Source organism: Tauraco erythrolophus, chromosome 3 (genome assembly GCF_009769465.1).
Source record: "Tauraco erythrolophus isolate bTauEry1 chromosome 3, bTauEry1.pri, whole genome shotgun sequence".
NCBI lineage: Eukaryota > Metazoa > Chordata > Aves > Musophagiformes > Musophagidae > Tauraco > Tauraco erythrolophus.
The window spans coordinates 87,397,580-87,422,704 of NC_141467.1; the positions used below are offsets into that span (position 1 = coordinate 87,397,580).

General features: G+C 33.6%; 1 protein-coding gene across 4 annotated transcripts in view; it reads right to left on the minus strand.

The window, feature by feature from the left end:
- Positions 1-25,125, minus strand: part of CSMD3 (CUB and Sushi multiple domains 3) — a 737,988-nt gene that overhangs the window by 139,791 nt on the left and 573,072 nt on the right. For 3 of the 4 annotated variants that reach the window (XM_086609527.1, XM_086609526.1, XM_086609525.1), the window contains 4 exons: positions 6,951-7,064; positions 6,196-6,291; positions 5,117-5,320; positions 3,137-3,261 (listed from right to left, as the gene is read on the minus strand). In XM_086609527.1, coding sequence (XP_086465653.1) covers positions 3,137-3,261; positions 5,117-5,320; positions 6,196-6,291; positions 6,951-7,064 — 539 coding nt within the window. The remainder of the gene's footprint in view (positions 1-3,136; positions 3,262-5,116; positions 5,321-6,195; positions 6,292-6,950; positions 7,065-25,125) is intronic. The other variant, XM_086609528.1, reaches the window with a different exon arrangement.

The window sequence follows — 25,125 nt, forward strand, 5'->3', positions numbered from 1 at the left end:
TGAAAATGCTCACCACAAAGTAGAGAAATGTCAGATTCCTGGTCCTGTTTTGGAGGGCAGATAGTATGGTGCTTTTTTTGTTTTAGTGAAATAACTGTTTAATGAAAGGCATTTAAAGAGTGGCAGAAGCACGGATGAAACCCTAACCACTCTCAAAAAAGGATACCTTAGACACTAAGTTAGAGAATTATGCTTCTTTTAGTGCTCTTCTTCCTCACTTATTCTTTATTTTTTCCAAAATGGAATAACTTCAACTGAAGAAATAAGCACCAAGTCCAGCACAACTAGGTAATGAAGTTACTTTTCTAGGCGAAATACATGACTTGGACCTTCTTCTAGGTAAAAGAAATGTTCAGTTTGGCTACTTGTTTCTTGGAACACTGTACTTTTTGTAGGAATTGGCTAGATACTGCAGCCAAAGGATGACTTTTTTTTTTTTTTAAAAAAAGGGATTTAGGTAGAACTTACAGGTGATGTCTCTGCCGCAATATTTCTGAAGATATAAAGAATTGGAAGTAGACGGACCTAGGAAACCTTCAGAATAAATTTCAAATTATCTAATGGTTTTTATGTGTTTTCAGGGCTAGATTGCTGCTGAATATAGTTTTATATTCATCATAAAACACCTAATTTAAAACATCTATTTTAGTGCCACTAATGCTAGTTGCCCTAAACTCCCCATGTAGTCAGTAGACAGACATACCTTTAGGCAATGATTCAGAGCCAGTGTCTATATTAGATGTTTTGAATTATCTACTCAAGGTGCCTTTCTGCCCTAACTTTATATGGAGCCATGGTAGATTAATTTCCCGATATAAAATATTTAAGTTATGTGCCTGAAGGCAGGCTTTTAGTGCACACTCTTCATATTTACCTAAATCTACTTTTAAATATCTGCTTTTCATTTTGATATCAAACAACTCAGCATTTACATCTGCTCACAATGTTTCAACATATTCAACAATGTAATCATATACTTCCATAGCTGTTACAGCTAAATAGTTCAAAATTCCATCTATACATTTCACAGAGGAATATGCAATGATGATATATTATTTTCATCTCCTTTAAAGCTAGGAAAGTGTCTGAGGGAATAAACATTGGTCAGGAAAAACGTCCAATTTTATGCATTTACATAAACACAAAAGCAATAGCTATCAAAGTATCTTGAATATCGACATTTGCATGCATTCTCACGAAATGGTTGGACAAAAACAGTCACCTAAATTTTCAAATGTTGCCTCAAGTAGTTGATTTTCATGGTAATAATTACATTTATATATATATATTCGTTTTATTTTCTTTCCTATGAAGTGAAAAAACAAACAAATAAAACAATCCTGATGCCATTTTTTACATCCTTAGTAGAGACAAAGCTATGCTCATTTATGAAAAATAACACAGTAAAAATGGTATGATGATTTCTGATGTGTGCCCTGTCTTACTCATCCTGTATCATCTGTATTCAGTTTACTACATCAGGGATTTTATCTTCCTTAGACCTAGCCCTGAAAATCAGACAGGATTCAAATGATCAAGCATGAATATCACACTTCATGACTGTCATTCCTTCAGTGATAATATTGAACATTCTACAGATCTAATTACAATCATACAGGTATGCCCATGAAAATGCCCTGTTTTCATTACATTTATACAAATGTGAATGAATAGCTTATTCAGTAACTGATAATAGAAAGGATGGTATTCACTAGCTCAGAAAAAAAAACAAAAACAAAAACAACACAAACTTCATGAGAACAAGGAAAAAGGCAAACAGTAAATATAAACTTTTATTATGACTCTGGAGAAAAAGTGTATCATCCAGATCAGACACTTAACTTGAAATCAAAGTTAGTAATTTAATCATCTAATGCAGTCTGTGGTAAGAGATAAACACTTCCAAAAGCAACAGTGACTACCTAAGTCAGTACACCAATTAATGACTAATGTAAATCCTCTGATCTATCCTCCTAGTGATTAACTTACGTTACTAATTGTATAAGAAATACACAGAACAAAGTATCCTAACTTAGTCAACTGTTTAAATCAAGCAATGTTCCTCAAAATCAATCTCAAAACAGATTTAGGTTATTAAATGCTACAGTTAATGAATATCGGTGGCTTTGAAAACTGAACTCATAAATGTTGGCATATATAGACTTAAGTTTTATTTTCGATGATTTCTGTGTTCTTCCACAAAGTTTTTACATTTTGCGTAAGTATTTTTAGGTATTTAAAATAAAAAATATATTTTCCTGAATGCTTATAAAGTAGCACATTACAAATTCATATTATTTTTATAACTTTTCCTGACACAGTAGAATACTTTAAAAGCTCTGTGATGTAATTTATTAAAAAGCTTCAATAAACTGTCCAAAATGGCTTTCCTGATTTTTATTACTGAGCTCTTTATTTATTCATCTTCTACAGTAGTTGTATTTTGAACTAAGAGTAGACAGAAAACTTGCTACCATGGTTTCTTGATACGTGTTTTGATAGGAATTCAATCAGATGATGTTTAAAAGTCCTAATTTATGAAACTCAACTACCTTTCCAATAACCAGATTTCTGTCAATTTCTTTAGTAAATTTTAAAGAGTGAGACATACATGACTAGGCTTAATGGTTACTTTTCTGCTATATGTTCCATGAATTTCTTAACCTAAATTTTAGTAAATGAGAATTTTGTCAGTATTTTGAAGATCAATTCCCATCTCATGTGGAAACATACTGAAGAGTCTTTATATCACAATGAACTGCCATAACTATAGAGTACATAACAGAGTTTCTAGGAAAACATACAGAACTTGTCCATGGGAAAAAAAAAAAAAAAATCACAGGAAAGTCTTTCTATGTCCTCTGGCATACAAGGAGTCACTGACCTATTAAAATAACACATTTTAAATTATTGGTGATTTTTTTTCTAAGTAAAAAGTTCCCAGTGCATCTTTTAAGATTTTTGTAAATTTCATAACTTCTAACAACTGCATGAATAAAAAGATGCACAATAAATTCCGTTGTGAGAATCATTAGTGAGATGAAAAAAAATATGAATAAATGACCTTTTCATGCTCTTGCATCAGGAAAAGTAGTTTTAAACATAATGATAAGAAGGAAATAGCAAGTATACTTACTTGAATCCCAGCTCCTTCTGGTACTGTGATCTTCCACACACAATTCAGATTGTTGTCATAAGGCTCCGGGTAACCAGGAGACAAAATGGTCCCTTTGCGCTTTGTTAAAATTCCACCACAGGGCACTGAAAGGAAATATACAAGGCAAGAAAAGAAGTATGAAGCTTCAGAAGCCAGAAAAGTTATTATAAAAGTTTACACAATGTTCAACGTATCATGGCTGAAAACTTTTGTAAATTTATGCTACATTTAAAAATTTATATTCGCCTCAGGAAAATAAAATCTTGTCTCTTAAAAATCTCCTTTTAAATGACCAAAAAAGAATAAAGGAAAATCAGAATTACATCAGTTTTCTACCTGATAAAATGTTGCTCATATTACCTCTATTTATTTGACCTTTAACAAAGTGAAATTCATTCCATTCTCTCCTAGTAATCTTACAAAAATAAAACATTATTTTTAGAGGTTAAGAATGAAGTTTGAACAGTTATGTATTGTATTAGTATAAAAGATAAAAAATCATTAAAAAGATATATTCTTTTTAAATACTGCTACTTTGTTGTTGTCTGAATACTTAATAGCACCAGTTTCAACTCCTTGACTGTTCTCTTTGCTTGTGTGAGTTATCCCATTACAGACTATGGATCTATCACATCAGTAAAGAAATTGAAATACTGCACTCATCATATCCATGCCCATGGATTAATAAAAGTGTTATGCATGAAATATAGCTGTATACTTCAGGTTCTTATTGATATATAAATTGTAGTTCTATTCCTACACCTGAAACAGTGTAAATAAACATTATTTGTGTATATAGCTGGTTAACCATATTTTATTATTATCCCTGTGGTATTTAGTCTTGATATCTACCAAAATTTTAAAATTTTGGAGAAAATATTTTATTTTACTGAAAATCACACAGACTCTATCATGCACAATCAGCTGATTTGCACAATCATCACAGGAGATTCGAATCAACCTAATAAAGAAATGTTCTCTATTTTCCTTTACTCCACTCATCTAAAACAGCTTATATACTTCTTAATGCAGGAGATAATATCATAATGTGGTTTTTTTGCAATGGATTAGGATAAATTTTAATTAAAAATCTGTTCTCTGCCAAGGAAAGTAAGCTAACCTTAATTCATACATATATTTACTTTTTTTGATTGAGAATGGAGTTCTGATGTCTTCACCCTCAAAATGAATAATTCTCAGTGTATTCAATTTGCACAAAATTAATGTATAATGCAGTCAGTACTGCAACAGATCTTACAGGTGGAAAAGTTTGATGACATTGCAAATACATCTGTGCATATGATAACCAATTTTAATTCATTTATAAACAAATAAATGTACCATTAGAATTTTACCTCTCTACTGCGGGCCTTTTCAGCACAATCACCAGATTTCCAACTGGTGAAAATCAGTTTCATAATGTCAATGGATGCACAATAATTTAAGAAATTAATTTTGAGAATTTAATCTCGTATGACCAGAGCCAGACAAAGTATATTTTCTGCTCTGAAAAAATACTGTGTTTTTTTTTCCTGACAAGCAATATTAGCATAACTAGTTCTAAATCTTTAATATAGAAATGTTGTTTCTAATAACTTGCAATACCATGTTTGGGATCTGCAAGGTAAGAGCATCTTAGTCTTGCAAGCAGTCAGAGCACAAACTGATATTTCTGACTCTCGATTAAGGGACAGCCAGGGATTGTCACTGATGTTAATGTAAAAGAAGCTAACAAATATTTTCTAGCAGCAAAATATGTTCATGAAATTCATAAAATGTCACAGCAAGGGTAGAATAGAAAAGGGAATAAAATCTTAACCTTGAATGGAGAGGAAAGTGAATAAAAGTAAGCAAGAATAAAACACTGTACAGATCACAAAGAAGGAACACATTCAGCTACACAGAGTGGTCTACAATTTAGGCAGTAATTAGTCCTATTAAAAAGCCTTAAGAACTCACCAACACATGTAGGGAGTGAATCATTCCACTGTGCCAATGCATTTGGTACTGTATCACATCTAATTGCTGTTGACCCATGGAGGATATAGCCTGGATTGCACTCAAAAAGAACCAATGACCCAACTGCAAATTCATTTCCAATCCTTTTCCCAAATCTCGGTTCAGGCACAGAGCTACACTGTGTTGCACTTGTTCTTGGAACAGCTGCAAACATACAAACAATTGTGGATTCTTAATTTTAGATTTGGTAAAGGAAAAGAGATTTTGAACCCCCAATATTCAAAATTATTAGAAGTAACATTCAGTTATTTGCCAGTTAAGAACATTTTCATTATCCCCAAATTAATCTTCACAATATGGATTGCACACTTTTGAAGTCTGAGTTACTATTTAAAAGAGCATAGCAGTGATATCCTTGCAAAGATTAAAAGCAATGCATAAAAATCCACACTGAAATATTTCTAAAATGGCACTGAAAAGAAATGCTACTATGAAATATTCAGCTAATGCATGGTTTCAAAATAAAATAGCTGTGTCAGATAGATATTTACATTTATTCCTTAGTATTTCTAAATATATATTCTGACTATCAGATTAGGATTTAAATTTAATGAAAGAATAAATCGCAGTTGCTAGTATTGATGTATAACCGTTTCTGCATTTGACCCATAAGAAGCTAAATAATGTAAACCAAGAGAAGTACCTTAATAACAGCAAGATCACTGATTCACCCACTGGTAATAACACTTAGAGTTATTCATATTTAAATTGAGAGATAACAAGTTTGAGCAGCCAGATGGATTTAATATTAGTCAGTCAGATTTGCAAACAGAAACAGCTGCTTTGTATAACTTTCTTCTTAAATTTGGAACCTCTCTTATACTTAAATTTTTGATTTAAGTTTTAAAATAGAGATAAAAAATAGTCCTAAAGATTTTTCAAAACATGTAAAAACAGTAAAACTTGTTATATTTTTAAGAGGCTATTACTTTTCTCTACATTCTCAGTCTGTTCCTCTCTGATGTTTCAAAATTTGTGATAAAAAGAATAAATGTATACATTTTTCCATGTTGTCTCACCTTGATAAACAAAATGAAATCCTTTAGCTGTTATTGGTCCAACTGAAGTAAATCTAACCGTAATCTGGTTACCTGAGCTCAATGGAAGGGATTCACCTACTCAAACAAAGCAAATAGAAAGCTATCATAACCACTTTTAACTAAAGAAGCATTCAAAATACTTGTTGATATCTTTGCAGCTAGAAATAACACTCCCAAAACCTTGTTCTACTTCAGTAAACTTTGCAAGACATACGCAATGTCAATATTTTATGTTGGCAGTATTACATTCTAGAAAAGGGGTACTAAAACTCCTCTCAGTTGTTAGGAATATTTGTGGGTTTTTTCCTTTACCAAAAAAACACCCCCAACACTCATACATCTTTTAATTGAGTTAATGTGCACATATTCTATACAATTTTACTTTGCTAGAAATACATGCTGCTTTCCCGTTTAAATATTTAATACCCATTTCAGATTGCTCACTAGATAAAAATCATAAAGGCACAGAGCAAGAAGCCTAAAACGCTCATTATAATAGCTAAATATCAGAAGAAAAAAAACTAAATAGATTCAATTTTACTTCCTTTTATTCATTAATGCAAAGAGTTTTGAGTGATCAGGCTTTTAGTTCAAAACCCTGATTTCATATATTTCCCTGAATTGTATCTAAGAAAAGACGAAAATTATTTTTCCTTTTTTTTTCCTGACTACACTATCTTTCTAGGTTTGTAAAAAATAAATAACAATTTAATGACAGTTCTATTAAAGGATACCTGAATGAGATCCTGAGAGAGAGGACAACAAAGATGACTGCAGAGTTGGGCCATCATATACTTCAACTACATCATGGAGTGATGTCTGGAAAAATACAAACTGGCCAAAAACCACTGACCAAACAAGAAGGAGAGAAGGCAAGAGACACCAATAGCCAAAAAAAAGGGGGACAGAATGAGAAAGGGAGAAAAAAGAAAAAAAAGAGAATAAAATATACATTAAGATATTGTTTTTAAAATATTTCAGTAAAAAATGATACTTATTGTTTGGTGTTTCTGATCACTTAACTAGCTGTCCTGGTGTTTAATATTTTTTCATACCATTACCAGTAAATAGATAAAAATGTATATAAAATAGGCGATGAAGGTACACAAGCCATACATGTACTGGTTACAAGATTCTAGTAATGAGGGAACAAAACCTTTGTTCTGCTGTTGAATATACTTTCAAATTTCCTACTCTACCCCACCCAACAGATACTTAAGTTCTCAGTGCAATATCCTCCTTTATGATTCTAGTCATATTGCTAGATATTCTGGTTTATTAATTAATTTTGTTGATAAACCTCTGTAAATTTTACTTACCCTGGAATGTTTAATTTGTCTTAAGAACATTAACATTTCAGTTCATCTTTACTTTTGTAAAATAAATGAGCAATGGATTCAAAGCAATGAAGTTTCTGGAATACACACACTGAATCATAAAAATTATTATTTTTTTAAAGTCATGCTAGTAGAACAGCTCAATTCAAGAATACTACTTTTGCACTTAAGTTCAAAGGTCTGTGCAGTACATTCACATCACAGATGTATGCACTTCTAATATAAGCAAACATTGAAAAGAAAAAAGATTTTTTTTTTATTAATTCTATCCCTAGTACCTACAAAACATTTATATCCTTATTTTATCACCATTACTAGCAATGGAGGGGAAAATGGCCTAAGGGTTATAGAGGTAAAAAGATGAAAGTAATTAGATACTTGCAGGTAATGGAATACCTATAAAGAGTAACAACCAGTTCTCGTTCATTATCAAGGTCACCATTTTGGGATAAATATTCCAATGTGTTGCTACTAGTTTATATTTGTTTCCCGTATGTTCTATAATATCTTTATCTGGTATATTTTGTTATAAAGGATGAAGCTAGGCACCTACAATTCTTCCAATTTACATACCCTTAGAGCTTTAAAAACAAACATTAAAATATTTTCTTCTCTTTTTTGTTTTTTTTTTTAAATGATTTAAATAAAAAGGCAATTCCACCTTGCCAACTCATGCCTTCTTTTCAAGAAGAAAATAAATAAATCTTTTTAAAAGAAAACCTCTTTTTACAAGGAAAAACTGAGTGTTATATTTATAAAATGTTCAAATAAATGTAATTTTAAAAGTGTCTGTGAGACACTTCTGAAGATTTCTGTCCATTTTTAAGAGGAATCATAAGGGAGATGCTAAATTATGTCCATTATTTTTCCTCCAATATCCAGAAATTAATCATTCATGTTTTTACTGTCTTTGTTGATATTTAAATAATATTTATCTGCATCCAAGTCTTCTCTTTGGTGTTCATAAAGGTAACTAACAAACTTAATCCTGCTTATTTTGCCATTGAGCCAAGTAAAATTCCTTGTGACTTCCAGTGCCATTTCCCATTTTGAATTAAGTTGCATACTATGTATGGAAAATTTTGGCAACTGCTGAGGCACACACAAATATTACCAAGCGCTGTATCCTGGGAAAACTGTAAAAATAGAATTGATAAGCTATATTTGTGTTTCAATAGGTTATTACAAAATATTTACACAGCAATTATACCATATGGTCAGCCTAATTCAAAGGTCTGTTTCTACATTTCATACGTATTTTAAGATTGCTGTTGCCTCCAGCTTTGTCTTAAGCACTTTCCTGTCTAAGACTGTAATACTGAAGAAAGTGGACAACCACGTGACATACAATTGGTCATTTTGGAAAGAGGAAGGTCTGCATACCATTTGTGGTAACTGTTTTTTTCACTATCCGTTGTGTATTACTTAATGAAATACAGGTAACCAAAAGTTATCACTGGCTTGAAATCAAATACATTATGAAGAGATTTAAGGTGATTAGTATGGCAGAGACATCACAAAGCACTGGTAAATAGGATCTGCTGGCAGAAGCTTGTTAATATGAAACAGGAGCAAGCTCAAGTAAGGGTTTTTTGAGTCCAGAATTTGATGATCAATTTAAGTTTATCAGTGACTGATACCTGACCAGCTGAGATTATGTGACAAGAACAGAAATTCTGATTATTAGAAAAAGAACATTTCATTATTCCTGTGTTTTCTGGGACTCATTGCTGTCTATCCCATTTGGCATGTGTTTATTCTGTTTATTTTCTAATATTCGAAAATATTTTTCACAGAATCAGAATCACAGAATGTTAGGGATTGAAAGGGACCTCAAAGGATCATCTAGTCCAATCCCTCTGCCAGAGCAGGACCACCTAGATCAGATCACACAAGAACACATCCAGGCAGGTTTTGAACATCTCCAGAGAAGGAGACTCCACAACCTCTCTGGGCAGCCTGTTCCAGTGTTCTGCTTTCCACCAGGACCCCCAGGTCCCTTTCCCCTGTGCTGCTCCCCAACAGTTCAGTCCCCAACTTGTACTGGTACATGGGGTTGTTCTTTACCCAGATGTAAGACTCTACACTTGCCCTTGTTGTATTTCATTAAATTTCTCCCCGCCCAACTCTCCAGCCTGTCCAGGTCTCTCTGAATGGCAGCACAGCCTTCAGGTGTGCCAGCCACTCCTCCCAGTTTAGTGTCATCAGCAAACTTGCTGACTGTGCACTCTATTCCCTCATCCAAGTCATCGATGAATATGTTGAACAATACAGGTCCCAGTACTGACCCTTGAGGGACTCCACTGGATATAAGCCTCCAACTGGACTCTGTCCCATTGACCACTACTCTCTGGCTTCTATCCTTCAGCCAATTCACAATCCACCTCACTATCCGATCATCCAGACCACACTTCCCCAGTTTAGCTGTGAGGATGCCATGGGAGACTATGTCAAATGCTTTACTGAAGTCAAGATAGATCACATCCACTGCTCTACCATCATCCACTCACTGGGTGATGTCCTCATAAAAGGCTATCAGGTTTGTCAAGCACGACTTCCCTTTAGTGAAGCCATGTTGACTGCCTCTAATGACCCTCTTATCCTTGATATGCCTAGAGACAGCACCAAGGATAAGTTGTTCCATTATCTTTCCAGGGATGGAGGTGAGGCTGACCGGTCTATAGTTACCTGGGTCTTCCTTCTTGCCCTTTTTGAAGACCGGAGTATTTTCTTAGAAACAAACCAAAACAAACATAATGTGAAGATAATACGAAAAATATTTGCTTCAAAATTAACAAAAATTGTTAAAATATAAATGTGAGTATCCAGTATAATCTGCCCTTAGGAAACTCATTAAAAACAATTATCCAGTTCAAATAAAGATCAAATCACTTTAACTGAAGAATTGGGAGGTGATGTATTTTTTTTCAACTGATGGATGAAAAAGTATTCGCTAAAGAATGACTCACTCTCAATCATTTGCTATCTTCTGTCAACTATCATGAAAGACTGAAAGTCACCTGTCCAAAATTGACATCTAAAGTTGGGCTGCAAATTATTCCTGAATTTACGTTCATCTTGGCCTTCACTGATTTGTAGCATTTCTCTGTATTTTTGTGGTTTAACATTTTGCTCAGATATTTAGGTGGCTTGTATTTTACAAGATTAAAAATGCTAGGGTATCTAAAGAAGCTTTTCTCTTGGAATTTTCATAGTTATGACACTAATTGACGTATTTCCTCCAAAATAAGCAAAATACACTTCTACAATTTTTATATTTATCTGTTGGCATGATTTTTTTGTTTTCTGTCAAAATTGCAGGCAAACTGTAGTGTTAATACTGTCATTAATTTCGGAAATTGAGGGAATCCATTAATTCAAAATACATCAGCACAAGCAAGCTTCCTTTTAACCAGGCAAGAGCTAGACAAGAGAACTTTTCATGCCTCTAAATATCTAGATGTTTCTATGGCCTTCATCACTACAACATCTGGATATTTTTAATGAGTTTGGAAAGCATCTAACGACAGATGGAATTGGCACAAAACAGTTGACTGGTTAAAAATTTCATCAAAGAACTTTTAAAGTGAGAAATAAACATGTATAGAGTTTACTTTTTTTAATTGTCTTGTTTAAAAAATAAGAAAAAATATTGGTATAATGTAAATAGCATTAGATTGATGAACAATAATCTCAGTATAATTCCTATCACAGAATCAGAGAGTAACTGAGACTAGAAGCCTCCATAGATCATCTAGTCCAGTCCTCTTGCTCAGAGAAGGGTCATGCAGAGCAGATGGCTGAGGCTCATGTCCTGTCAGGTTTTGAGTATCTCTAGGGATGGAGACTCCACAACCTCTCTGAGCAATCTGTTCCAAAATCCAATCTCCCTTACAGTAGTAGTTTTTCTCTATTGTTTAAAGGGAATTTCCTGTGTTTCAGTTTGTGCCCATTGCTCCTTGCTCCAGAGGTCACTGGGTACCACTGAGAAGCCTGGCTTACGTCCTTTACGTCCTAGGTATTTATATATATTGATGAAATTCCCCTGCACTTTCTCTTTGTCAGGCTGAACAGTCTCATCTCTTTCAGCCTCTTCTTATACATAGAATCATAGAATGGTTAGAGTTGGAAGGGACCTCAAAAATCATCTAGTTCCAACCCCCCTGCCATGTGCAGGGAAACCCTCCACTACACCAGGTTGCCCAATCCAATGCTCCAGTCCCTTAATCATCTGCGTCACTCTGCTGGACTCACTCCAGTACGCCCATGTCTCTCTTGTACTCAGGAGACCAGCACTGAACATGGCACCCCAAATGCATCTCACCAGTGCTGAAGAGAGAAGAAAGATCACATCCCTTGAGCTGCTGGTAACTTTGCTGAACGTGTCCCAGGAGGCTGGTGGCATTCTTTGCCACAGCGGCACATTGCTGACTCATGCTCAATTTGGTGTCCATCAGGACCCCCAAGACCTTTTCTTCAAACCTACTTCAGCTAGTTGGCCAGTCTGTACTGGTGCACAGGGTTATTCCTTAGCTGCAGACTCTTTATTTCCTTTTGTTGAACTTCATGATCTTCCTGTCTACCCATTTCTCTGAGCCTTTGAGATTCTTCTGAATGGCAGCACAACCATATGGTGTAACAGACACCCATTCAGTTTTGTATCATCTGCAAACTTGTTGAGAATGCACTCTGTCCCATTCTATAGGTAATTTATGAAGATACTAAACAGTACTGGCTGCAGTATCGACCCCTGGGGTACACCATTACTGACTGACTGACTGCCAGCTATCCTTCATGCTGCTGACCACAACTGTTTGAGCTTCGCAGTTCAGCTATTTTTCAATCCACCTCAACATCTGCTTAGAAAAATTGCTTCGTCAATGTCAATGAGAATGTTATGGGAGACTGCATTAAAAGGCTTGCTAAAGTCAAGATAAACAATATCCAGTACTCTCCACTCAACCACCAACTATTGCAGAAGGCTATCATCAGGTCTGTCAAAACTGATTTCCCATTTGTAAATCCATTGTGACTACTTTCAATCATCTTCCTCTTCTTAATATGTTTGGAGAAGGTAACCAGTACTATTTGCTCTATCACCTTCCCAGGTATAGAGGTGAGGCCAACTGGCCTATAGTTCCCTTGATCCTTCTTGCCTTTCTTGAAGATAGAAGTGACATTTGTCTTCTTCTAGTCCTAGGGAACCTCCCTCATTTCCTTTGGATGTCACCTTCAAGACACCTAGAACTAGCCATGGATTAGCCTTGAAAAAATAAAATGCATGAACGAACAGCAGAATATTCACATCTAGAAGGATTTTAAAGTTAAGGTCCACTATTTATTCATATGAAGTAGCTTAACATTCACATACTGCAGGCTATGAGTTTAAACACAATGTGGTTTAATCACAGATGCTAAAAGGTAGAAAGGTTTATGATCTATCACTGTCAACTTACGGTGAAAGGAGAGCAATGACTTTTACTATATTGCTAAAAAGTCAGAGCCTACTTACTGTTACAACTTATATCTGCCTCCTGCTGGAACACAGCCTTCCTCTGTGAGTAATCCCTTTGATTTAAGTATTTAGCTTCATAACAAGCAACAGATAAGATGTATGAAGTTTTCCTTTGTATTTAGGATGAACTAGCAATACACCGTAATGATGGACTGACTCAATATTTTTAAATTAAATTATACTCATGTAGACACCAAATAAACTGATATTCACCCCCTTCTGCCTGAGAAAGATGTCCAGTAAAACTGCAAGATAACTTGACTGTATGTTGGGATCTTTGAAGATACATTGTTCAGTAATCACTGAGAAGAGTTTTGAAGGAAAAGACTGAAAGTCGATATCCTAGAGAGATAATCTTATAGAATCCATGCATATAGGAATATTGTTTTCAGTAAGGAAACTTAAACAAATTTTCACCAGCTCACATAAAACAAATTGGAATATCTGACCTTGTACTGCTCAGTGGAACATTTCAGTTTGACATAACAATAGCTGAGTATCTCTGAGTTAGCAGTGTTACTATCGTTACTTAGTTTTTAAATTAACTTAGTATCAGAGGTGTCTTTTTTTAAGGTTTCTGCTCTTACATTTCTAAACGTTTGGTTGTCTGCCAGTTATTGTTAATACACTCAGTTTCCTCTATGTCTGTAACAGTAATCTTTAGTGATATCTGTTAGATTCTCTGTAATGGTTGACTCTTTAGCATACGCTATAACAGGAAAAATATGAATTGTTTGTGAATATAAAGTAGAGTCCCTACTAGTAGTATCCTGTTGGGTAAATCTCAATCCATTTCAAAGCAAATACCAAAATAAAACAGCTGTCTAGTGTTCCTGAACTTGAAAGCAGTAAAAATTAATTCCAACAGTGTAAGCCTCTTGGGTGCTCTGCAGACTAGACGTCAAAATAAGGCTAGAGATGGGTTTATGTGTGAACTGCTAGAAGAGGCATTCTTACCGACATGTGTAAGGGGAGAGAATTGCTTATCCTCAATGGATAATTATTAACAAAAGTGACTGAGCAACTGAAACTAAATGGAGGTAATATAATAATGTTACAAAAAAAAAAAATCAGATACAAAAATAAAGAGAAAACATGAAATAACTGAAAATTAAAAGATGTTAAAGATGTCAAAAGGTGAAAGGAATGCATATATATGCATACTTAATACACATAAATATATATTTATATATATTTTCTATAGCTACTGAGGCTATAGATTGCCCTTACACAACCTTCCCAATATATAAACGTATGATTATACAATACAAACCTAAAGAAGCCCTCAAATGTAATGGAATTGTATTTCAGTATCATCGTGTGTATAGCCCAGGTTTTCTGTTATTACCAAATTAAATATACTAGCATAAAGTTACATTTAATATCAACAGTCCACATAAAAGTCTGGAGATTTTTCAAACCACGCATAGGTGTGCCAGCTAATTGTACTTGGACAGGGTAAATCAACGTGAATTTATACTAGTTCTTTACAATGTAGGTGACATGCACCACTGTCTAGTTCTTAATCTCTTAGTCTGTGGAAAAAGCCTTTACTCAACTGTCTGCCTTTCATCATGAGGTATCAGCTTTCCATTGGTAGTCTCAGCTATTCTCTCAGGTGGAGTCCTCTGTTTCCTGGCAGGATATCCAGAAGATCAGAGAGAATAAGGAAGAACAAAGGATTCTCTCAGTAAACAAGGGACAGGTAAGGAAGGGCATAAAGAGTTCTGGTTATTAAAGCTCTCAGGTGCTCTTTTCCTCCCCCGCAGGAAGGCAAAGAAAACACTAGTCTCAGAGATGCAAAAAGCAGAAGTGCACAGATCTGGGTCTGAGCTGTAATATATACTCTGCTGTTCTTCCTTTGCTTTTCTTCTATAAAGAAAGTGTTGACTGAAAACACGCTGGCCTGTCTTTGTCGTTACTGTATTCTTGAATTCCCAGACTAGAAAGGGAAGAAGGAGATGGGAAATGCTACATCTTCTCATGTTTGACAAAACAAACTGTTTCTCTGAATGTATGAAAAGACAGTAAGACTGCGTTTGGGGACAGGAGATGGGGCAGTTAGAAACACTACAAGCTCTGAATGAGGAATTCAAGTGAAATTGCACAGAAAAAGATACATGCTTATTTCCCTAGAAATGGGCATAGTTTTATATAAAATGGGAGAAAAGGGAGACTCAGGCCTTTCCTGGAGGTGGAACAGGAATTAACTCTCCTAATTAACACATTTCTTGCTTGCTCCTAATATCAGCAAAGTTGGTTACATTACACACATTCTCATTCTCCTCCAGGCTTCAAACTTCAATCTCCATTTCTGCTGCTTCCTTTCTGCAGCTCACAACCCTCTCTCCTGGCCTGACTCATTGTGCATACATGTGAGACCCTTTCAGGATCTGCAACAGCACAATAGTAGAAGAAAAAAAGTTGAACCAGTACCTTTTCTTTTAAATACTATGTATATTATATTATGCTATATTGATTATATTACATACTGTTTGTAACAATAATACATAATACTAATGTGTTGCATCTGCTATGTAATACAGAACGCTGAAAGAAACACCACACCACACCATCTTCTTTTCTATATATTGGCTTGCTTCAATTTGACTTAACTGAAATTCAAGCATATATTATTATTATTATTATTTGTTTAAACAGGTAACATTGGTTTATTTACCCCTACAGGCAAAAACTTATCTTACTATTTTGACTGCCTTTAAAGCTCTTAAGATTGTGTACCTAAAATGCTTAATTTATCTCTTTTTGCCTAATCTACCTGAAAGTTAGACAGTTTTTTTTTGGCTTATTTCTTGATTTTTTTCCTGAAGTGGAATGAATCATGTTCTGGAGGAGCCATAACTAGAGTGGGAACCTGGACAACTAGTGTAAACCAGATATTCAATTTTTAGATGTCTGAAGAAAGATAAGATGAATCTTATCCATAATGTTTTGACCTTGACAATTTATTTCACTTGCTGTTTTACAAAGCAGTCTTTTAAAAATTTGACTATAAACTGAAGACCTGACATTTTTTTCCACTAAATAAAAAAGCAGAATAATAGAATCATAGAATCACAGAATCATAGAATCATTGAATGGTTTGGGTTGGAAGGGACCTTAAAGATTGTCTAGTTCCAACCCCCCTGCCATGGGCAGGGGCACCTTCCACTAGACCATGTTGCTCAAAGTCTCATCCAACCTGGCCTTGAACACTTCCAGGGATGGGGCATCCATAGCTTCTCTGGGAAACCTGTTCCAGTGTGCATTAAATAAACAAATGTGTTTTTACCTATGCACAAGCTGACATAAGACATCACGTGTCCAGCAATAAAAAACATTAGTGTCCTCCAGAGTATACTGCTTTATTTTGGTTTGTTTTTAAAGAAGGAAATAGACACGTGTTGTGAAAAGGATAATGGCAGAGCTCTAGAAAAAAGTATGTTGCTTTTTTGTCTGACATCAATATCAAAGTACTCAATTGTGTACCGACAGAGAATCTGCCTTTAATGACACTTATGCCGTATTTTCTCCTCTGTGCTTATATGGAATTACTTTTGAAAGTAGCAGAATAAGACTTCTCAAAAAATTACTTTAAAATATATAAAATCAATGAGCCATTCAAATAGTAATAATTTACACTGAATTTTCCCAATTAATGAAACTCAATAATTACAATGAGCAGTAAATATTCAATACAAAATGAGTTGATAGATCAGTAAGACAAGAAGTGTCACACTATGACGAGCTACTGGTGCTATAAGTTTCTAGTGCATTAACTGGCATGCCCTAGCCAGCAAAGACCTTCACAAATGGTTTACTGATGCTTCCTTACTTCTGTCTTATTTTTCTGTTGATGTATGTTCTTGTCACATACAGATCACATTCGGCTGCCCCTTTAAGGAGAACTTGTTGGATATAATTTTATCCAATCTTAAGGCACACAATGTGTAAAACAGTAACAGTTAATGAACATACACTTCACAAATATTATCCATTTTGGTATTCTGTTCAGTATGGAGAACATTGACTATATTTACATTCAGAAAACTGACTATTTACGCTGAATCAGAAATGGTAAATGTTTTGCTCAGTATCAATGTGGTATCTATTGGACCAAGGAAATGCTTCTAGCAGCTTCTCACAGAAGCCACCTCTATAGTGTCCCCACTACCAAAACCTTGACATGCAAACCCAATACATTAAAAAACAATCAAACATGACAGATCAGACTGTTCAACATCGACATGCATGTTCTTTCCTTTAGTTTCATTTAGTTCCTATACAATAAGGGTACAAGCAGAACATTTAGAAAAACAGAAGAATAATATGGCCAAAAGAGGGAAAACAAAGCACTTGTGAAAGCTAATGAGAAATACAGAAAAAAAAATGGATATACAGGAGAAAAATTAATTATAAACCAAAATATAACCATATACACTAAACAGAAAAAAAGCAACACCTCTACATATATGATGAAGATAATAGTTTTTCTAATAAGTGTGGCATGCTGGCAAGCATTTGAATTCTTCACAGCTTATATTATTTCCATTTAGATCATAACGCTACATTTAAAAAGAAAAAGAGCTCTATTCCTATGACATTTGCTTAAGACTTACTATTTTTTTTTCTATTTTATTTTTTGGAAGACTGTCAGTCTCAAAGCTTTGAGTGAAAAATGTAACTCTTCATCTCAAATATTGCCAATGGTATTTCTAAACTAGGGAAATGAGGTTGAAATGATAACACAGGACAAGCAAAACAGTTTGTCAAAAATAGAAATAGATGGCTACAAGCAATAATAATATTTTATTTAACAGACTGAAAGTGAGTGAACAGACTCAGAGCACTGACTAGAGTGAGAATAAGAAATTTAGAATTGATCCTATTTCATAATTTAAAAAAACCCTAGTCAATAAAGTATTTCAGCAAATGATGTTTAAAAGAAAAAAAAATATGATTTAGTAAATTTACGAAAACAATGTAGACATAAATAGTTTTCTTCATGCATAGAACTGTGAGAAAATGTATGCCAGGAATTGTGATTTTCAATATATTCTTAAATTACTTTAAAAAGATGCAAGTAACTCTTTCAAAATACATTGATGGCATTAAGTTATCAAAGAAGTAAAAACAAGAACTAACCGAAAAGTTAAAGAAAGACATTATGGTAATGAATGACTACTGATGAAATATTAAATTAAATTTATTGCAAAGTAATGCACATGAGGAAGTAATAAACCTACTTTATATTCACAATGATGGACTTTGAATTAGGAATTAACCACCCTGGACTGAGATCTTGAGGTAATTCCTATGAAACATCAGTTCAGTGCTCAGCAGTGACAGAAAGGGAATAAGATATTAGCAGTTATCAAGAAAAAAAAACAAACAACAACATGCAATTATAACACAAATGTGTAAAGCCAGGGTCCAGGCGACAGACATTTTGATCTGTCCTCTGCAAAAAACGTGAGTGAAACTAGAAAATATAGAGAAGGATGAGCAGGATAATAGCAATTATGTACTGGTCGCTTTTGTGTCACAAACATTTTAATTCTTCATTCTAAAAAGGGAATTATTAAGGAGTAAACATGATAGGAAATGATAAAATCATGAGCTGTATGGAGAAACTGAACAGGAAATTATTTTTACAGTCCTTTCAAGTATAAGAATTGGAGAGCATCAAGTGAAAAAAGTTAACACGTCTAAAACTGGGAACGTTTCCTTACACAATACATGCTTAAGAAGTGGAAGTGCTTGCTACAGGATGTCATAAATGCAAAACCTAAATGGGCTAAAAAAGTAGTCATATAGATTGATGGAAGAAGAACTCATGAAGAGCTACTAAAAACAAAGGCACTATGTATACATCAATAGCTCCTTCAGTCACAGATTAATGGAGACCGAGAAAGCACTTCTGAGAACCATCAGTAAGCATTGTCCTAAGGTTATATTTTACCTGGATTTCCACATATATTGCTGCTAAAAGGACACTCTCCTGGGCAAACCCTTGTTTTCTGACCTAGTAGTATGATTTTTATGCTTCAGTTTTATGGCTTCAGAATTTATAGCTATTAAGACTGGAAAGTTTTGATTTAAATAAATTAAGCGATGGAATTGCATCATGTATTTAGGCAAAATATTCCATTGTCCAGTACTTTCATTGTTTTACATTTTTCTCCTCTGTGTATTCCTAATATATTTAGGTTTAAATTTTAATCAGTGTGACCCTAAGTATGGAGTCTTCATGATTGTAATATGAATATTGATATTCTCAGACTTCAGCTGTGATAATAACTAAAATAGTGATTTCTAATGTAGGTAAGTATAAGCAAATTTATTAAAGAAATTTAATTTTATAAAGGTACCAAGTTTCAAAATCTGAAATTATTTAAAGTCTACTATACATAGCATAGGATCTTATTTTCTTTAAGCAGAAAGGATTATGCATTCAAACAAGAAGAACAGCAACAAAGATATTTATATTCCATTTTATATTAACTAGATATATATGCCCATTACAATCACATACGTTGCAGGTAGTGTAACATCATTCCATATTTGACTACACTATTGACAGTCTTAATTTTCTCAAATGGCATTAAAAAATCTAGAAGGCTTTCATCTCAGTAAATGGCAATTTACAAACATTAAAAATGGAGACCTGATTGAATACATTAAAATATATTACATAGGATATGTATAAATACACTTTGAACTGCTTTCTCAACCAGAAGGTTGAATCTGCTTCAACCATTTTTCTCTCAGCAAGAAATTAACCTTCACTGCTGGAAGATCAGATGATTACATATGTTTCAGAGCTAATAGCTGACAGGTTATTTGAACTGTGAAACTTTATAAAGAAATAAAAAACTGTTTCTAGCTGCTCATTTTAAATTAACTTTTTCTTTGTGTCCCAAAGAAAATATCACTATTTTTAGAAGTCAGTTTTCAGCTTTTGTCCCTCAATTCTTAGAGCTTTCTGTTTAGACTTCTAGATTCAAATCTACCTTGAAGGTAACAGCAAGCAAGAAGAAAATATATATGTTTGCCTCTGAGAGTCCACCAGTGAGAAAAATATAGTATGTAACAAAATGAATTTTTGAAAAGCATCATTAATACCATTTTTCATTGCTCAAACTAGCTACAAGATTTTAAAAAGAAAAATATTTTTCTACTTTTGCGTTAAATTTTACCAAATAATAGAAAAGTGTACCTACTGTCCATGTCCATATACCCTTTGTTACTTAAATATTCAGGTATTTTAGCCTGCAAAGCCTGTATCACATTGTGATACATCATAGGTAACGACTCAAGGGTAAATCAGTTAAAAGAAAACAGTAGGACTTCAAGGGGAGTATGTGAGACTGTGAAACACAGCCCATTGCTTACTGCCACGTTTCATGCGTTTTCTTGGTGTAACATAAAACATAAGACCTGTATTTTGCTTCAGGTTTACACCGTACCTTTTTGTACTTAACTATTTCATAGTTAATGTTCTTATTCTGTCTTAAAGATGGAGAAACAGCTGCCCCTGGAGCTGTATGTTTTATCAGCAAATTCTATATTTGACATCCAATTCATGGAGTAAAATGGATCAGTATATCTCAGAGATGGACTCTTCTCTGGGATACCTCTTTTGTCTTCCTTGGGTTTCAACACAGAATCTTGGCCAAAATTCCCAGCTATAGCTATATAGCTCCCCTGAATTAAAGTAAATGTTTCTAATACTTGTTAACTCTGATTTTGCTTTTTGCTGTACATCAGCAGTTCTGTTGTTGAAACGGAAAGCAAAATCAGTTTTTCAAGAGTTTTTTTTTCCATTTTTCTTAGGGTTTTTTTGTATGCATGGTTTTAAACTAAAAGAGGGTAGATTTACATTTTTCGAGATGAGAGTGGCGAGGCACTGAAATAGGTTGCCCAGAGAAGTTGCGGATGTCCCATCCCTGGAAATATTCAAGGTCAGGGCTTTGACCAACCTCATCTAGTGAAAGATGTCCCTGCCTGTGGCAGAGGGAGTAGTCTAAATGAACTTTAAGTGTCTCTTCCAAACCAAACCATTCCATTATTCTATGATTCTATGATAAGTAAGAGATTACATGATTTTTTATAAACACAAATGCATTTACAGACTTAGAATTACTGATGGAAATGGGGCAAACACATACACAAAAACACCAGTATAGATTTACTAATGCTCCTGAAGAATCTTCAACCATTCCCATAAACAGTAACAAGCACATCAAATGATTTTTAACAAAAATATTCTTTCATAAAGATTGTACTTGCTAACATTAACATCATAATGGGGGTTGGACTAGATGACCTTTGAAGGTCCCTTCCAGCCCTAACCATTCTATGATAATATTTTTTTTTGTTAATATTGTTGCATTTGTTGCATTTGTTTCTGATATTTATTTATTTTTAAAGAGGTAAGGGGAATTCATAATAATCGAGTCGAGAAAAATGGTGGTAGACTCAGTTTCTTTGCCTCCTTTACCAAGAAGATTTCTTATTTCTTTCTGGTAAGTTACATTCTGGAGGAACAAAATAAACTTGGATTGCAGATGCAATGAATGTAAAATTTACCACTTTGAATAGAGTCTAGGAAACATTGGTCTAACATTTAGGTGGCTTTATTTTGAAAAGGAAATTAAGAATTTGATTTAAGGAGATCAGTCTAGAACAAGACCTCTTAGTTTAATTATGAAGTCTGTTTTGGGTTTTTTCATTGTTTCTTTTTTTTTTCCCAGTATAATAATCTTTGGAGGAATAGTGACCACAAAATACCTAAATAATAAATTATGAACATGAGTTATTGTTAAATTTAAAAATCAAAACCATATAGAATTCTAGCTCTTTTTTTTTAATATTAGAAGCCAGAATTAAGCATGAGAAAAATTTTAATTCTCTCTCTCTTATTCAAGTTAATTTCTAATTAGATGGATGAAACTATAAAATATTATTCTTACCAGCAGAAACCAAGAAAAATATTGAGGATTATAAATAAGTTTTATAATAAAATTACAGTATCTTATTTCAGAAATAAGGACACATAGAAACCATTAAAAGCTTTTCTAAGTGAAGTACAGAAGTTGAATATATCTTTTTTTCTGAAGGTCACACTCATGCAAATTTGTTATTTAAAACTCGAAGCATTTATATTTATATGAACATATATATTATTACAACCCATATTGTGATCACCCAGTTCTAATTCTCAACAATCTAATTACATTCCCAGTCAAAAGAAAACTGAAAAAAAAAAAAAAAAACAGAGAGATTAATTTAAAATAGCTTTTTTAAAGTATTCTTAGTAGGAAAAAATGTTTTTCTATTTATTATAATAATTGATGATAAAAAAGTGCTAACAAGTAATTCAGTGATCAAATGCATTTTAAGGCTCACTGAAGCTAGTATTCATTCAATTCATTTTTAGACTCTTAAGTGATACTTTTAAATTAGGGAAGTATTAATATTAGGTAACTGAGCAAGCCTTAAATTAAAGGAGTTGTCTATGTTTGTACAGTGGTTTTAGAAACATTTTATGCCAATTTGCTTTTAATTTCTCAGTAAAGTTATTAAAGGTAGATGGGAAGAATTTTAATGTAAGTACTCAGCCACAGAAATCATCAGAAAACTCTTGTCCTATACAGGTCTGCCAGAATGCACTTACTAAACTGAAGCATTTAATTTAGGCATTAGACTTTGTAAATTTAATTCATTTCAAGTATTAGACATACAATCTGACTTTTTGCTTTAGTTTAAGATACAATATGTATTCATGATTTTAAGTCATTGTTAAGAACATTGGCAATGAGAATTAAGGCAATAAGAACAAGCAAATTTGAGTCGATCATTGCAGGTAATGAAAAGAAGGTGAATGTTTCCTTTCTTAGTATCCAGGTATTAACAAGTTATCATTGTATTGTCATTTCTACTTTATTATTTTGTTTCTTAATAATCTCATATCACCTTGAGGATCTTGGGTTTTGAGATATAATATACATAGTCCAACACTCCTGTTTAATTAAAACAGTCTCCTCTCTGCTTTTGTACAAAAAAGCAAGAAGCTTTTCTTCCAAGCCTAAATTTAAAGTGTACTTATTTCCTTCTCTCCAGGCTCTTATTTAAATAGAAGACAATTCTTTACCATCCTGATGTGCAAGTTTGCAGGATACCTTGAAAGGGAAAAGACAATCACGTGGCACTCATCTGTCTTAGGCCCAGTGATTGTAGCCTACAGCTGCTACGTTTTTTTTAGTGTCCTGCAGGGGGTGTGTGAACGGAATGGAGGAAAAAAATCGAAGACTGTATAGGTAACAACTATTCACACTTATTTTATGCTGAAAAAGTCACTACTCAGGACAATAATACTCTGAGATCAGTTGTGTACATTGCATGCTCTGTGGTCACTTGCTTTATTCGTTTTGTGAACAAAAATGAGTGGAAGAAGGTAGAAGTACAGCGTAGGAGGCAATTTCCCTGCTACTGCAAAAGTGTTTTGAACTGTATATGCATGTTGGAAATGTGAAGATCTTGCTAATCTTGAGCATGGGCAGCATATTCTGGTCCTGCTTCACTGCTTTCTTATACAGTTGCTTATTTGCTCTTAGAGAACAAATCTTAATCACGCTTTTGTAGCATTTGACTGTGTAATCAAGTTTTTATGGAAGGAAAGAGGAGTACACTGGTAAAAGCAAAACATCTGAACTTTGTTTATTTCTTATTTTTACATTACAGTCTATGGGCTGAAGAAGAAATAAAAACACCCCTGCAACTTTTTGTTGTTTTCCTGTAGATTTTAACAGTAACCTATATATAACGGAAGGCATATCGCTAGAGATTACAGATTAAGAAAAACTATTTTTATTGATGGATCTTGGGACTGTAATTACAAAACCATTCATAAATTATTCTCTCCAAACACACAAACAATACGAAGTTCAACTTTGTTGCACTTTACAAACCTTTTCACTATAGCTCTGGACAGAAAAGGGAGTAAGGGAACATGAAATTGGCTAATCAAGGCTGATCTCCTCTTAATAAATTTGTGGATAAGCCTCTCCTTAATGCTTATGTAGGGATCACAGAGACACTAACCTTTTAAGCAACATACAAAATACAAGGAAAAACAATTTTAACTCTGGAACAATAATAGTAACAACAACAATAATAATCATCATCATCCGATTTATTTTATTTGAGGTACAATTAAGAATAAAATCTTATTATGATACCAGGTTTAATTCAATCCTATTAATTAAGTAACACGGGTTCTGCATTTAATGGAAAAGTCACTTTGAAAAAGGTGCTTGGTTCCCCAATCACCTCTCAGCTAATTTAGAGCTACTAATTAAAAGTACAACAGCTTTCTGAGTATAATAATTATCTTTTATTATCCTACTAGTAAATGCTATTGTTTAGATCAGATGACTCATCAGTTCATTCATCTGAAACAAATTATCACTTCAGCTTACTGAATGGTGTGGATGAAATGAATACTTCAATGATTATTTTTTCTTTTTATTAGTAGGCAAAACTAAAACTCCCAGCGGAAAATAAGAAAATAAAATTCGGAAACATTGAGTAATTCTTTCATATCAATTATCAAAAGGTATGCAGAGAAATCCTGTGGAAGAAAACCAGGGAAATATTTCAGCCATTCGATAGCTGAAAATAGCAGAAACAGTCGTCAATATGATCCCTAAAGTAGATGTAACTATTTATCAGAGTTCCCAGTCTGGCAGCAGATGTCTTTCCAGTCTACACGAGTCTGTAACTGAAATGTGAATTCAAAACTTAGGCAATGTTTCAGAGTGAAACGTTTCAAGAGCTAAATGAGAAACTTTTTTTATTTGTACAGAAAGAAAATCTTCAGTAACTGTAAGCTTGTCATTTTCTTTTTAGCCAAACATCAGCACAGAAGTCATAGAGAACACATCCTAAATATGATGAAAATGTTATTATTGAGGTATTTACTTTCTTATTGAAATTGCCATATTTAAATTATTTTAATTAATAAATGTTATAATAATTAATCATTATAATATT